Source organism: Athene noctua, chromosome 8 (genome assembly GCF_965140245.1).
Source record: "Athene noctua chromosome 8, bAthNoc1.hap1.1, whole genome shotgun sequence".
NCBI lineage: Eukaryota > Metazoa > Chordata > Aves > Strigiformes > Strigidae > Athene > Athene noctua.
In genome coordinates, this window is record NC_134044.1 from 25,540,321 (window position 1) to 25,554,555 (window position 14,235).

General features: G+C 39.8%; 2 protein-coding genes across 2 annotated transcripts in view; one reads left to right on the top strand and one right to left on the bottom strand.

Moving 5' to 3' along the window:
- Positions 1–84, bottom strand: part of LOC141963227 (neuroserpin) — a 56,218-nt gene extending 56,134 nt beyond the window's left edge. The window contains exon 1 of the mRNA XM_074912371.1: positions 18–84. The gene's annotated coding sequence lies outside the window, so the exon portion shown is untranslated. The remainder of the gene's footprint in view (positions 1–17) is intronic.
- Positions 85–288: 204 nt separating this feature from the next.
- Positions 289–13,578, top strand: PDCD10 (programmed cell death 10). Its single transcript, XM_074912133.1, has 8 exons — positions 289–412; positions 7,455–7,666; positions 8,303–8,356; positions 9,690–9,807; positions 10,440–10,566; positions 10,940–11,018; positions 11,320–11,402; positions 13,093–13,578. The coding sequence occupies exons 2-8, from the start codon at positions 7,571–7,573 to the stop codon at positions 13,172–13,174; spliced, it is 639 nt and encodes a 212-aa protein (XP_074768234.1). The 5' UTR covers positions 289–412; positions 7,455–7,570; the 3' UTR covers positions 13,175–13,578.
- Positions 13,579–14,235: the final 657 nt, after the last annotated feature.

A 14,235-nucleotide genomic window follows, 5' to 3' on the forward strand; every position in this document is an offset into this window, starting at 1 on the left:
CGGCCGGCCGCACTCACCAGCCCGTTGCCGCCGCCACAGCCCCGCCCGCTGCCCGCCACTCCGCGCGCCGCCGCGGGTGTGCTCCCCCCGCCGCCGCCGCCGGGGTAGTCTCACCGCCCCGCGGAGGCTCCGCCCACCCCGCCGGCCCCGCGCTCCCATTGGACGCCCCCGCCTCCTTCTCCCTCCCTCCCCCGCCGCCTGTCTCCGCCCCCCGCCCGGCGCCGCGGGGCATTGTGGGGGTTGTAGTCGCGGGTCTGGGACTACAAACCCCATTGCCCCGCGCGGGGGCCGGCTAGTTCCGGACAACGCCTGGTGTGTGGTAACAGCGGCGGGCGCTTCCTACTCGCGGGCGCTTCCGGCGCGGCGGCGAAGCCCACTTGAGAGCTCCGAGGGCTCCGTGGGTCGGGGGGAGGTGAGGTGGTGCTGCGCCTCGCTGCTGCTGCTCCCTTCTCGGCGTGTACCCGCGGAGGGGCCGGCGTGTTCGCGGGGTGGGGTGTGCGGCGGATGGTGGTTCCGCTAGTGTGTTTGCTCAGGGCCTGGCTCGCCCTGCGGGGCTGCGCTGCGTTAGGAGCGTAGAACTCTTTCCAGCATAGGGGTCTGGCTGAGGGGGGGGTAGGGCGGGCGGGAGAACGGTGGGGGCCGCCGGTAGGTCCCGCCGCAGGTGAGCGCGGCCTCGGGCCTCGCCGTGTGGGGAAGATGGGGGGTGACTCTTCCGCTCCCTGCCGGGGAGAAAGCCCAGCCCTGCCGGGTGTCTGCTCTCCCTCGCCCCAGGGCGGGGGTGCAGCGGGGTGAGGGCTCGTCCTTGCCCCTGCCCTTCCCGCTGTCGCCGGTGCCCCCGGTGGTTTGGGCCTTCCCTTCTTCGGGGGGGTGGGGGGCTGCCCAGTTTGAGGCCCCTCGGCCTGGACGGCTCGTGGGAGGGGGGACGCCCGGGCCTGGGGAGCTTAGGCCCGGATGTGGGTCTTATTTTTAGCTCGTCCTAATGTGGGAGGGGAGCGCTGTCAGGTGGCTGCGGTGAGCGGCGCGGCCGGTGCCTCGTCAGGTCGGGGAGAGAAAAAGGCCCCTCAGCTCCTTCCCGCAAACCGGGCGGCTCCGGGGCCGCAGCGGAAAGGGAAAGCGCCGGGCAGGGACAGCAGATAGCCCGGGCTGTGCTCTTCTGGGTGACTGACAGTCTGCGGAGACGGGCGCTGCTCGGGTGTCCCATTAAGTTGCTCACTTAACTGGGGAGTTTGGCTGGTTCCTGTGGCTTACACATGCTGGGCCACAGGTAGATGGCTGAAACCTTGGGCCAGGTTTGTGCTGTTCCTGTTATCAGAGGAACTGATTGCTCTCTGGTATTTGTTTACTAGTTAGAATGTTTTTTTGTGCTTAAAACTTTGTCTTACCTTTTAGTCTTTGATAGAGTAGTAGCTTGACTTTGACATTTCCAAAGAGGAAAAGAAGACAAACAGGGATGTGTTGCTGTGATTTTGTATACAAATAACCATGACCTGTTTCAGTTATACTGTACAATAATTTTAATGTTGCTAGCTGGTGACACTGGGGCACAGTCCCTGTAGTTTCTCAGGGGGTAGGCAAACACTAAAGGTGGGTGTATTAGGACAGACTAAACCATTTCCATTTTGAAGTTAAGCATTGCAAAAAACCATGAACTAATTGCAAGCCTGACTTAATTGTAAGCCTTACTAGGCTTGGATTTTGTTTTTGAAGTTGATGTGAATCTAAAAATAGATGTCTTGGGTTTATTGCAAGTTTATGTGACTTCTGAATTAGTCATACGAATTGCTTTCACAATAATAAAATGCATAAGCAGTTATACTTTGTCAGAGTGAAGTCAGCTGTAAGTGACTACTATGTGTGAAGAGGTTTGAAAACTGCATACCTCTAGTCCAGCCAGAGGAGTTTAAAGATACTTTTAAAACTTCAATGCAATTTTCTGGTGACATTCCGCTTATTAACTCTTCAGTGAAACTGCTGGGTGTGAGAGGTAGTAGAATATGGAATCAGTGCAGCAGAGTACATTTTTTTAAGTTTCTTGTTACCTTTACTGATTTTAAAATACAGAGATTGTTGTCGTAACTGTTGATCTGTATGCCAATTCCATTTAATTGATCCATACTGTCACCTCAGTTTTAAAAAGAAGGAAAGGAGTTCTGATTCTGAAGCACAAAGCCTTTAAACTTTGTACCATATAGATAGAAATAATTGCAATCTATAATTAAAATACATTTCTGGCACATAAGTTGCCATCTGACAAGAAAAAGGAGTGTGTTTTTTTTATTTCCTCTAAGTGACTGTTAATAAGGGAAACTTAGTTACTAAGCTATGAGTGGGGTATGCATATAGTTAAAAGAGCATATTCTGTTCTTTTTATTTTGTAAAATTTGCAACTGTAATTAGTAAATTATCTCAACTCCCTTCTCCCATGCACACTGGCCTTACAAATAGGAGCCAAGCTCTTTGCCTCTGAATTCAGTATAGAATCCTTGCTGCTGTTTTCCTTCCCCCACTCTTTCCTCCTGAACTTAAATTAGGTTTTTTGGTAACTCAGGGAGCCTCAAATCAGGTTAAAGGTAAAACCTTTTCATGAATCCTCACTGCAAAAAGTGAAGCAGATATTCTTGTCTGTAAGGATAGCCTTTGGTAGCAGGAATAGAACTGCAATTTTTGCTGGACTCCAAGCATTGAAGTAATCCTTCTGGTAGATCACTGCCTCAGGCCTTGTTCCTCTCCAGTACTTTTTTAGAAAAAGAATGTGAATGTCTAGGTGCTTAGTTTTCCAGATCTAAGGTCCATGGAGCCTGGAGAAGGGAATAGAGACATCAGTGCATAAGTAGATCTACTGATGACATAGCTGAAGATGAAAATCCTGCCCGTTGATAACTAATGCTTCTGTTGTTTTAAAACTCTCTAAAAGTTGTAGTCATGAGACTCTGCTTTCTTCTCTTTAAACACTATTTAAAAATAATAGTGTTAAATGAACACCTTTCATGGATAACTTGCTTGTTTCCACACCGGCTAATGAGCAGCTGTGGGTTTGGGGAAGATTGCCGCACTCTGGAGTTACCCTGTGACAATTGATTCTTAAGTAGCTCTGCAGTTTGGCTACTTGAATTTAGTGCATAACCAAAAGTCTGTCACTAAATGGCACAGATTAGAGAAAGCAAATTATCACCTTAGATACTGTAGTTGTACATTTTGGGAAATGGCTTTTGCCGTTTAAGCTTTTTGGCTTACAGGAAGTTTATCTTAATGTAGTTGTTTTCCTGATAAAGTTTGGCTGAGTGGTTTAAAATGTCATTGGATGGATATGGGGGAATAGGGCTATCAAAGAAGCCTTCCAAATTTGTTTCTCATCTAAAATTTGTTCCTCGGTTCTTTCAGTGTTTGCTGAATACCTGGGATAATATCTTGATACTGGAACTCAAAGGCTAGAATATAAGATCTATACTGACAGGGAAAAGATATGCTCTGTTACAGTACATCTCCTGCAATACAGCTTGATGTGTTTGATAGTTTAAGACTGAGCAGCCAGGATTATATTAACTGGCATTTTAGCACAGTTTTCAAATTTAGATTCTCTTTAAATTCCCTTTATCATTCTGTACGTTCTCTCTGATGGTTGATTTCATCTGATACAGCACAAGGTTCTAATGGCACATACACAGATTTAAATCTGTGGGGTCACTGTACCAAAAAAAGATCAGGCTTGCCTGCAGATGATGATTTGGTAACATCCTACTTTCTTCTCTTTGTCTTTTCCCTCAGACCAATTAACAAGTTTGCCAGAAGTGTAATGCCTTTTTTTTCATCTGCAGCAATTTGCCAGGATTTTTGTAACAGCATGGCTAAATGGTGCTGTTCTGATAGATCACCTTCTCATGGAATCTTAGTCCATTTTTTTTGAGAACATAAAAAAACAATTGGCAGATGAAACTAGGGTACACTTGACTCAAATAAAAGAGTCTTTTGAGACTGTAGTGAACTGAAGTTAAGCTTTTAAAAAGACAGTGTTGTCACAAAGCTTGGCAGCTATGCAGATGTCTGCTTTTGATCACATACCAAAAGAAATACTGAAAGCTCCTAGTTGCTACATAATAATGTGCATTAAACTTTGGCTTTAGTCAGGCCATTTTGAAGGCTAGTGGACTTTCTAATAATTGATCTAAATAATAGAATAGAAACTTCAGTTTTCATGGGGATTTAGTCCATAACGGGGATTGAGACCTTCAAAGAATTTGTAGGTAGTTTAGTGCAGCTCTGACAAATCTGTAACACCAATGTGGGGGTTTTTTTGGTGAAGATTTTTATCCCTGCTATTTAATACTAGCAAAGACTGCGGTGCATCTAAGTTGCATCTGAAAGACGTGAAGAAGTTGATTCCTACCTGCAAAGACAAATAGTGCAGCGGTGTTAGCAGTCAGATACTTGCATGACACTACTTGGTGTATCTTCTGGGAAATGGGAATATTTCTGGAAACCTTTCTGGTTATTCTTATAAGGAATAACCAGTGTGATATATCAAATATATTTTATTGCCACCATATGAAAAGAAAGTACTTGATGTTCTTACCTATTTCTTGTGTGTAGGTATATTTAAATTTACCTCTTCAGTCACAACACTTGTCTCCTTTGTGTCAGTATAAAGTCCAAGGTTTTGTATTTTGTTTGAAGAGTGTCCATGTCTGGTAAAGAGGTAATAGATGGTCTATAATTGTTTTTATATGGGGGGTTTAACTGTACCATGGATTAGTAACAATAGCTCATGGCTCTTCAGGAGAAAATGAATTCTTCGTGGTAGTCCACAGTGTAATAGGTGTTCATCATCATAAAAATCAATCATTTCAATTAGTATTTCCTTTTCTTTGTGGATATGCTAACCCATAAAAACAAAGGAGTTATATCTAATGGTTATTTTGTCCTTTCTTGTCCTTCTTCCTATGATGAAAAATCTTTTGGGTAGATTAGAACAGTGTTCAATGACCTGATTTAAATGTCTTAAAAACTTACTCTGAGAATACAGTATTCTAGCTAAAAACTTACAGTAAATTGATCTGTGAGTGCTGTCTTCAGTGGTGCTTGTTAGTGTAATATCTTGCATGAGTATCTGTTTCTACTGCACTTCCAGAAACACAGAATTAAATAGTTAAGCAGTTCTCCATCCACTCTGCCCCTTACATGCCACAGTCTTTAGTGCAGGGAGCATACACGTATAATAAATGGGATGGACTGTGCTTGCAGTTGTGAGTGAAAACTTTAGAGAAGTTTGTTCCCCCCATATGAGTAGATCATGTGTAAATTTATGTAACTCTGAAATAAGTTCTTTAAGGACATTCAACTTTTTGAGGGATGATGAATATTCACTTGTTTTCATCCATTTTCTTGATAGCTCTAAAATATCTACGGGTAGGTGCTAAGAATGTGAGAGTCCTGGTTTCTGCAGTTCCATCCATGTGGACATATTCATATAGACCCCTTTTTAAATTGTCTGTAATCCTGTTCCATTACTGAGAATCTGTTCATGTATGTCATGGTGAAAGGTTGGAACAGGAAGAGGCTCAAAGATGAGATTTTACAATAAGTAGTCTATGTCGGAAGACTTGGATAAAGAGCTGTTGCTTGTTACTATAGTCATGTTTAATTTTTCTTCAAATCATGTTTTAACTGTTGGCTATTTCTGCAGTCTGACCAGTTCTTCACTTGTTTTCTCACTTGTGGGTATATTCATACTCCCTAATCACATGCTTAGATGAGACATGATATTTGTAGTCATCCAAGTTGTTCTGTGTGCTTACTGTAATCAATAACAAATCTCACTTGTATAATTATAGCTAAACTGCTATATACCTGCCCTGGATTAAAAAGAATATCTGTTCTTCTATTTAAACAGCCTGGAGAGTTTTAGCCAATGCAGAGCATAAAGAAGAATATAGCTTGAGGAAATACCCTGGCATTTTTTAACCTGTTCATACTATTGGGAAGTGATACTGATTAAAGCTGTAGCTTCTGCTCTTTCTTAAAAATCCACTTTTTTTCACTTCTTAGTAAAAGGTCAATAAAATCAGTCCATGAACATACAAATACCTGGTGTCTGAGGCTCGTTAGGAGGAAGAAAACTTTTCTAGTGTATTAAGTACTCCATATAAATCATAGATTCACCGGATGGTTTGGGTTGGAAGAGACCTTAAAGACCATGCAGTTCCACCCCCCTGCCATGGGCAGGGCCACCTTCCACTAGCCCAGGTTGCCCAAAGCCCCGTCCAACCTGGCCTTGAACCCTTCCAGGGAGGGGGCAGCCACAGCTTCTCTGGGCAGCCTGTGCCAGGGCCTCACCCCCCTCACAGGGAAGAATTTCTTCCTTATGTCTAATGTAAATCTGCCCTCTGTCAGTTTAAAACCCTTATTCCTCATCTTATCCCTACACCCCTTGATCACCTTTCCTGTAGCCCCTTTCAGTCCTGGGAGGCCGCTCTAAGGTCCGTGTCCTTCTGCTGTTGGTGCCCCCAGAGCTGGACCCAGCCCTGCAGGGGGGTCTCATGAGAGCAGACTAAAGGGGGAGAATCCCCTCCCTTGACCTGCTGCCCAGACTTCTCTTGATACAGCCCAGGGTACAGTTGGCATCTAAAAATGAAAAAATGTTAATCTTGTTCTGTGTATCATTATTCCTAACTTGGATTTTAGGTCTTTAAACTCAATTGAAGAATCTTATAAGCAGAAAATATAGCAGGACTGTAACAAGGATTTCTTATGAACTGTAGGGTGACATTTTTTTCTTTACCACATAACTTGTGGGTCTGAGCAATGTTTGCTCCATGTTGGATGTGATGAGCTGGGCTGGGTGGAGAACTTCCAAAACCTGGGTTCAGTTACTGGAACAATAATTTTCCGTTGAATTAACATAGCTGTTGACACACCCCGAGTGAAAACATGACTTAAGACTTTTGCTTATATAAAACCAAAGTATTTGGCATTCACATGGGTAGAAAGTAGACTCTGATCTCTAGCAGAATCACAGCTTAAGCATATGCAAAAATATGGAGTATTTATAGGTAGTCAAGGTAAATTGTCGTAATGCATCTGTATGGGTTTTGGGTTCACAGCATGTAATGCTGTTCAACTTTTTCTGTACGTGAGTTCTCGGGCATCTTATGCCATTCCTTACAAGTGGTGGCAAGATCAAATAAAATCAATTTCAGGAAAATTAATTCTGTAAGAACTCGGGGTAAAATGTCTTGGTAGTACCTTACTCGTTAAAATATCTGTTCGCTTAATAGATTTCCGTTAGGGTTTTGAAGTTACATGAAGTAGTCATTCCCTATTTACTCAGCTCATGTCAGAAGTAATTCCTAGTTTCTAGGCAGTAACAAATTAATGATGTTCTGTGCCTTTTTATTTTTAGAACCTCTGTCATGAGCATTCATAATTTTGTGTTTGTTTTCTTTCTCGCGCAACCTAAGGACAGTATATTTTTCAAGTTCAAATATTCTTGCACAACGAGGAAAAAGAAGAAACATTTCAGTGAATGAGGAGTTTTTTGCTTCTATAGTGTTTTCCTTGAGAAGTGGGTCTTTGAATGAGGATGACAATGGAAGAGATGAAGAATGAAGCAGAGACCACTTCTATGGTTTCCATGCCTCTCTATGCTGTTATGTACCCTGTCTTTAATGAGGTAAGCTACATTTTGCTTTAGAATGTAATAATCCCCTTTACACTGGGATATATTATCACAGTAATAGGTTGCTCATCTTGACTGGGAAAGCTTTGTGTCAAACACCATCTTCTTTCTATGCATTGTTTTACCCTTCTTTCCACAAATACAATTTGATGCTTGTCAAAGATTGCTAGTTGTTTTGGCCCTGATCCTTTTTCTTCCCTTTTACAGAGGATTTTTACAAAAATGCGAGGTTTGGCATTCTGTGACAGGAAGTAACATACAGTTGAACATGTACCTGTGAACAGCTTGATACATTTTAATTTTGCTGCTAATGGTTATAATTTAATAGGATGTTTGTTTTTCTGTGGGTATCGGAGATTGTCAAGATGTTCTCAAAAACTTCTGTCAGACTTCTGCTGTAGGATGGATAAATGCAAAATATATCCGTTGACATGTTTGATTTTTGTTTTGTGGGGGAAAGTCTTTCCTTTGGGATAAAACTTTAGTGTGTTTCTCTCAAATGTGACCAGTAATTTGAATGCTTCAATCAGGTCCCTTTTTCATTCTGCTATATAAGGCAAGGCATGAGTACTTGACTTGTTTTGTTCTGATAACATTAGAATTGCTAATAATTGTAAACTTTTATTGCAGCTAGAAAGAGTAAATCTATCTGCAGCTCAGACACTGAGAGCAGCTTTTATTAAGGTGAGAAAGAAGTAACTTGTCTTGAAGAGTGATTGTTTAAAAGGTAAACCATCTGTGATGAAGCTAAAAAGTCAGCTGTCTTGTTTCCTTGTGTCTTTGTGTTTGAAGACTGCATCCTTCATCCAGTAGTCTAAAAGTAAAGTGGACAATTACATGGACTCTAAGTTTGAGATATCTGCAAATGTTATGAGTAGAAATCTGAATGATACAAGCATATTGAGCAATTTTAAACAGAATCTTGTCTAGTCCATGTAGTACAAAAGCGTAAATGAGGAATCAGTCAGTGAAGGTAATAAGATAATAAACTTGGTCTAAATATGACAAGATTATGTAGAATAGGTGCTCATGAGAAATAAGCAGACCTTGAAAATGGTTTACAAAGTGAATGGTAATGGGGGTTTTTTTGTGTAGATGAGGATATGTTCAATGTTTGTATTTGCATCCAGCAGTAAATGAAAAAAAATTCTAACTGTTCTATTATGTCCCCACAGAATGAAAATACAGGTATTTCTTTATATTGCTTTTTTCAGTTGGTGATCTTCTGAAATTCTTTAAACAAAAATAATTCTAGACATGTTATATCTTAACATGTGAGCTGCACAACTAATACTTCTCTGTTTCTACACTTAAATCTAAGTCTACCTAGACAGCCCTAAGTCTTCACTAGAGCTCATACAAATTAAATGTTTTTAAGACCGGTGGTAAGGAGCTAAGCTGAATGCAAATAATGTGAAAACTGAGAGATTGGTAGAAATGGTAGTGCTAGCTAAAAAACCACCCTCATTCTTATTCAACACAGCATAGTTTTTTTGATAGCAGCACAGGTAGTGTGAATACCTCCAATGTTAGTCTGGCTTAGTTTGGATATGTCATCAATCAAAAGGGTTTTTTTCTGAAAAAGCAATTCCAAGATGATGTTTGAGCATATGATGTGATTCATAAGAGGCACATTTATAAAATGTCATGTGAAAGATGGGGGAGTAGCACCTGTGTTTGAGTGAATTAAATCCCAACAGATACAATATCTTTGTCTCAAAGCTTAGTGTTTATGAAAATAAAACAGAACATAGAATTTATGAAAAACTTTCTTATTCAAATTGAAGTGAGTCGAAAGGCTGATTGGAAAAGTTGTTTATACAAAATCACTGACGTAATCCATGAAAAATGGATGTTGTAGCAGAAGAATGGTTTTCAATGTAATCTGTTAGTGTAAAGCCATTAGACTTTTGAAGCTTCTAGAACTCCTGCAGTGTATGAAACAAGGTACAGGGAAATCTGCTTCCAGCATTCAGGTCTTGTATATTTAAGAATAAAAATTTTCCTTGCTATACAGGCTGAAAAAGAAAACCCAGGTCTTACACAGGACATCATTATGAAAATTCTGGAGAAAAAAAGTGTGGATGTGAACTTCACAGAGTCTCTGCTGCGTATGGCAGCCGATGATGTAGAAGGTAGTATCTTATCCCTTTTATGTTGAATAAATGTATCTTTAATTACACTGTGAATTAGGAACATGTCAGTTTTCACAAGAGGTTATTTGTTTCTTATTAGATGTTTTTCAGCATGGTGGAATAATATTTGTATTTTCTGAATGTCTCTTTTGGAGAAGTTAAATCTCCCTAAAACCTGTACTTGACTCATAATAGAAAGGAAGATGATGAATGTTTAGGACTATGTTTATGAGGGTGCATAGTTCACCTTTTGCAATGCTAACACCCAGAAAAAAGCATCCATAGAGTGTATATACCTTTCTTTGCTTCAAATTAAAAGCAGTAGTTATACTGTCAGAGAAGGAGAGTATACAGTAGGCTTTAAGTTGCTTTAATACTGCATCTAATTAGTCTAGTGTCAGTGTCTCAAAGATGGGCTCTTTTTCCAACTTGCAGTATTAAAGATATTGTTGCACTGTGTTTCTATCGATGCAGAGTATTCACTGCAGTTTTCTGGTCATGGCTGGTTTTGTGCTGTTCACCTTCAGATGTAACATGACAATACAGCTGCATTTTGTGAAGTAGTGGTTTTAGCTGTTACTAGAGACTTGAGGGAAAATCAATGGCATTTTTCACTGTGTTCTTCTTGTTAGAGTATATGATTGAAAGACCAGAACCAGAATTTCAAGATCTTAACGAAAAGGCACGAGCACTTAAACAGATACTTAGTAAGATTCCTGATGAGATCAATGACAGAGTGAGGTTTCTTCAGACAATCAAGTAAGTACTGGATTATATATTTTTCTGCAGATTTGAGGGGTCAGACGTTTTATTTAGACCTGAACATTCAAATGCTGTAGGGGATGCTAGCAACACCGTTCCTGTTGGAGAAGAGCCTGTTCCTTGTTTATAAATGAGCAGACAGAATTCAAGATTTCTAATGAGATTTTTATTTTTTTTTTGTTACTAGACCAGACTTGACTTGCTGAGTCCTAGTTTGAATTCCCGTGTCACTGATCTAGCTCTTTGCAATGTCCTGTCTGACACTCTGCGGAGACTGTTTTAAGAGTATTTGACTACTAGAAGGGGATTAAATTCCAACATTTAAATGGGATATCTTACAGATATTACAACTGTCTTTATTGCCCAACAGGGACATCGCGAGTGCAATAAAGGAACTTCTTGACACAGTAAATAATGTCTTCAAGAAATACCAATACCAGAACCGGCGGGTATGTGTAATAACTCTTTTCATACAATATTTTTAATAGTAGAGGAAGCAAATGCTTTTGATCAAAAGATGAATAGGAGAGTTTAACTGGTCAGTGACATAATACTTTAACAGGACTGTTGTATGTTAGGTATCAGCAGTTTTCTAGGAAGAGGATGATTTCTCTGCATGTCTTGTAAAATAAAAGTTTCTATACCTAATATAAAGTTAGCCAATTTTCTTAACAGTTTAACCTTGAGACTCTCACTGTACCCAACAATATGGGATATAAGGCTCTGTTTCTTGTGTTTTTGTTTGCTTAGGCACTTGAGCACCAAAAGAAAGAGTTTGTAAAATACTCCAAAAGTTTCAGTGATACTCTGAAAACCTATTTTAAAGATGGAAAGTAAGTATGGTTTTGTACTAACATTTTTACATAATGAAAGTCCTTGTTGAGTAACAGGGGAAAGTAGGGCAAACTTTTGGGGCATAAGCTATCTTCTTTGGGATGTGCCTAATTTTTTTTTTACTCACCTGTGTCCTCAGACCACCATGGCTGCATTAAAATACTTCTGTTCCTTTTGTAATGCCTTTGTGGAAAGGGAAGTTGGTTAGATGCACCACCATACAGCACCCATGTGTGGTATTAGCTTTGAACTTGAATATGTCAAGCTAAATTTCATGGCCCTCTGATTTTTCTGTGTGTATATACCAGAACAAAAAACTTAGGCTTTATTGAAAGAAGTAATCTACCAATTTGAAATATCACTTGCAAATGCTAAACTTGTGTGCAGTGTTTTCTTTGATTTACATTTTTATTGTCCTCTTCTTTATAGCTCCTTACAGCGCTTTGCAGTATTTGGAATTACTCAGCTGATTAATCTTTTTATATTTGAACATTCTAGCCTTCAAACTGAGGCTGTTTTCAGGTCTTTGCCTTGGGTTTTAAAGTCACTGTTATTGTATATTTTACTGTAGTGACTGTTTCAGATGAGGAGTGAATCCCCCTCAGATTTTGACAGTGTCAAAATGTTCTATGTGCTACTGTTATGAAGATGAGAATGAACTTTCGTGTCTGGTCTTGTTGAGCTTGGCAGAGACTAAGAGCACCCAGGGGATGGCACATTACTAAAGGAGAGAGAAGTCTTAAGACCAGCTGTGAATACTACTACCTTGCTTCTCTCAAAACACTGTTTTTCTCCTCCTGTTAAAATTGGGGCTAAATTTGGTTGTGATACCAAAATGATAAATTTAGACCTTGGTAGCCTTATGATTGCCAAACAGATATATAGATAAGCTTTCACATGAACTAGTTCTAAACAGTCTCAGTTGCTTAGAAAACTATTTGACTGGAAAAATGGGGAAAGGGTTGGATGTGTTGTGCGTGTACCCCCACCGTACTGAAAGAGACCAGCTGTGTTTAGCCGTGCACTGTGTATTGTGGCCGTAAGCAGAGAGTGTGTTAGGTATTAACAATATTGCAAGAAATCCCAGGTAAGGCTTGTATTTCATATCCTTGTGGAATCAGAAGTAATTGAAATCTCTGAACTGAATGTTGAATAAGATACCTTCTGGTGGGAGCAGGGTAACAGCACTAAACAAAATAGTCATGCTCAGACATCACTACTGAGCTGAAAAACTCAGTGCCTCCACACCTCTTTCTTAACAAGAATATAATTAAAATAGTATGTTGCTTCTGTATGTGCACATGCTTAGTATTGAGAGCACTGCAAATTCTGAAATTGCTAGGGAATTATGTGTTTTGCTTTGAAAAGAACAGGCGTTCAATAATCATCTCCACTCTTCTTAGTTAACTAAAGCCCCTGAACTAAATGATTGAAATGTCAATGATGATTGAGAGCCAAAGTCTGTAAAGTTCCTGCCAATAAACAGTCTTTCTAGGATTAGCTATGCAAAGAAGTCTGTCTGTCTGCCAGTGGTAAGCTTCAGGTAGGTCACAATATGGTAGAACATCATTATGCTTCCAATTTGCAGATCCTAGGTGCCAGTATATTTAGTTGCCCAAACTTAATGCTGTATTTGTTGAATGACATGTTTCTAAAAACGTCTGAAGCAATATCTTTCTCTTTTAACAGGGCAATAAATGTGTTCATAAGTGCCAACCGACTAATTCATCAAACCAACTTGATACTCCAGACCTTCAAAACTGTGGCCTGAAAACTGTATATGTGGAGAGTTGTACTTTTCAATGGTGGATAGGGTACCTTTATATGTAAATTTTAAAGTTTTGACTGTATAAATTATCAGCCCCTCTTGAGGGGCCTAATGCAGGATTTTGAATGGGATTATTGCCATCTTACACCATATTTTTGTAAAACATTGTAGCTTAATCATAATCTCACAATGAAGATTTTGCATCACTTTTTGCTATTATCATTCTTTTCAGAATTATAAGCCAAAAGAATTTACGCCTTAATGTGTCATTATGTAACATTCCTTATAAGAATTGTAAATATTTGGTGTTCTGTTTCTGACATTTTAACTTGAAAGCGGAAAAACTGCAAGATTATGTATTTAACAATATTGGTGGCAAATATTCAATAAATAGTTTACATCTGTTAGACTGTCTTTTTGTATATGAACAAAAACGCATAACTCATCTTACTAGAACTGCAGAACATTCATCGAATGGAAAAATTAATTATTTGGGTGCTTAAACCTCCTGGCAGTTCGAATCAGTATAAAATGAGGGTTTTTTCTTAAAACTGAGATTTTGGCTGTGATCTAATACTAGACCAGAATACCAGAATAATTCTATTAAAATGTCTTTGACAAAATAATAAAGAACCCTAGAAGTGAGGTGTGCTTTTCTTTTTGATAGAATCTAAATCTCACTTCTTAGTCTTCAGTTGGTGGTGAGTTAATAGGTTTTTTTACTCCTAGACTATTCCAAGCTTTTGAGCAGAGGATAACTTTAAAAATATGCAGCTGAATACGCAGCAAAGGGTGAATTTAAAATATTTAGATCAGTGGGTTTTATAATGGTACCCTTTTGGGAGGGAGGAGGAGAGAAGATAGAACTCTTCCAGGTAGCACTAGTGATGTCTATACTATGCATGCCATAAGGCAACTTTTTTTTTTTTTCAGGGATTGAAATCATGTGAGGCCTCAATTGGAAAAAAAAAACTTGTCTCTGTAGATGGTTAAGAACTGCTGATGAACAGATTCAAATTTTATTGTGATTTCAGGGTAGTATTTCACAAGGTCTAATGAGTATC

Excerpts from the sequence above, each read along its gene's own strand:
- PDCD10 (XM_074912133.1), top strand. The coding sequence starts at position 7,571 with ATGAGGATGACAATGGAAGAGATGAAGAATGAAGCAGAGACCACTTCT. Across the intron at positions 7,667-8,302 it reads TGTACCCTGTCTTTAATGAG|CTAGAAAGAGTAAATCTATC; the intron begins GTAAGCTACATT and ends CTTTTATTGCAG. Across the intron at positions 11,019-11,319 it reads ACCAATACCAGAACCGGCGG|GCACTTGAGCACCAAAAGAA; the intron begins GTATGTGTAATA and ends TTGTTTGCTTAG.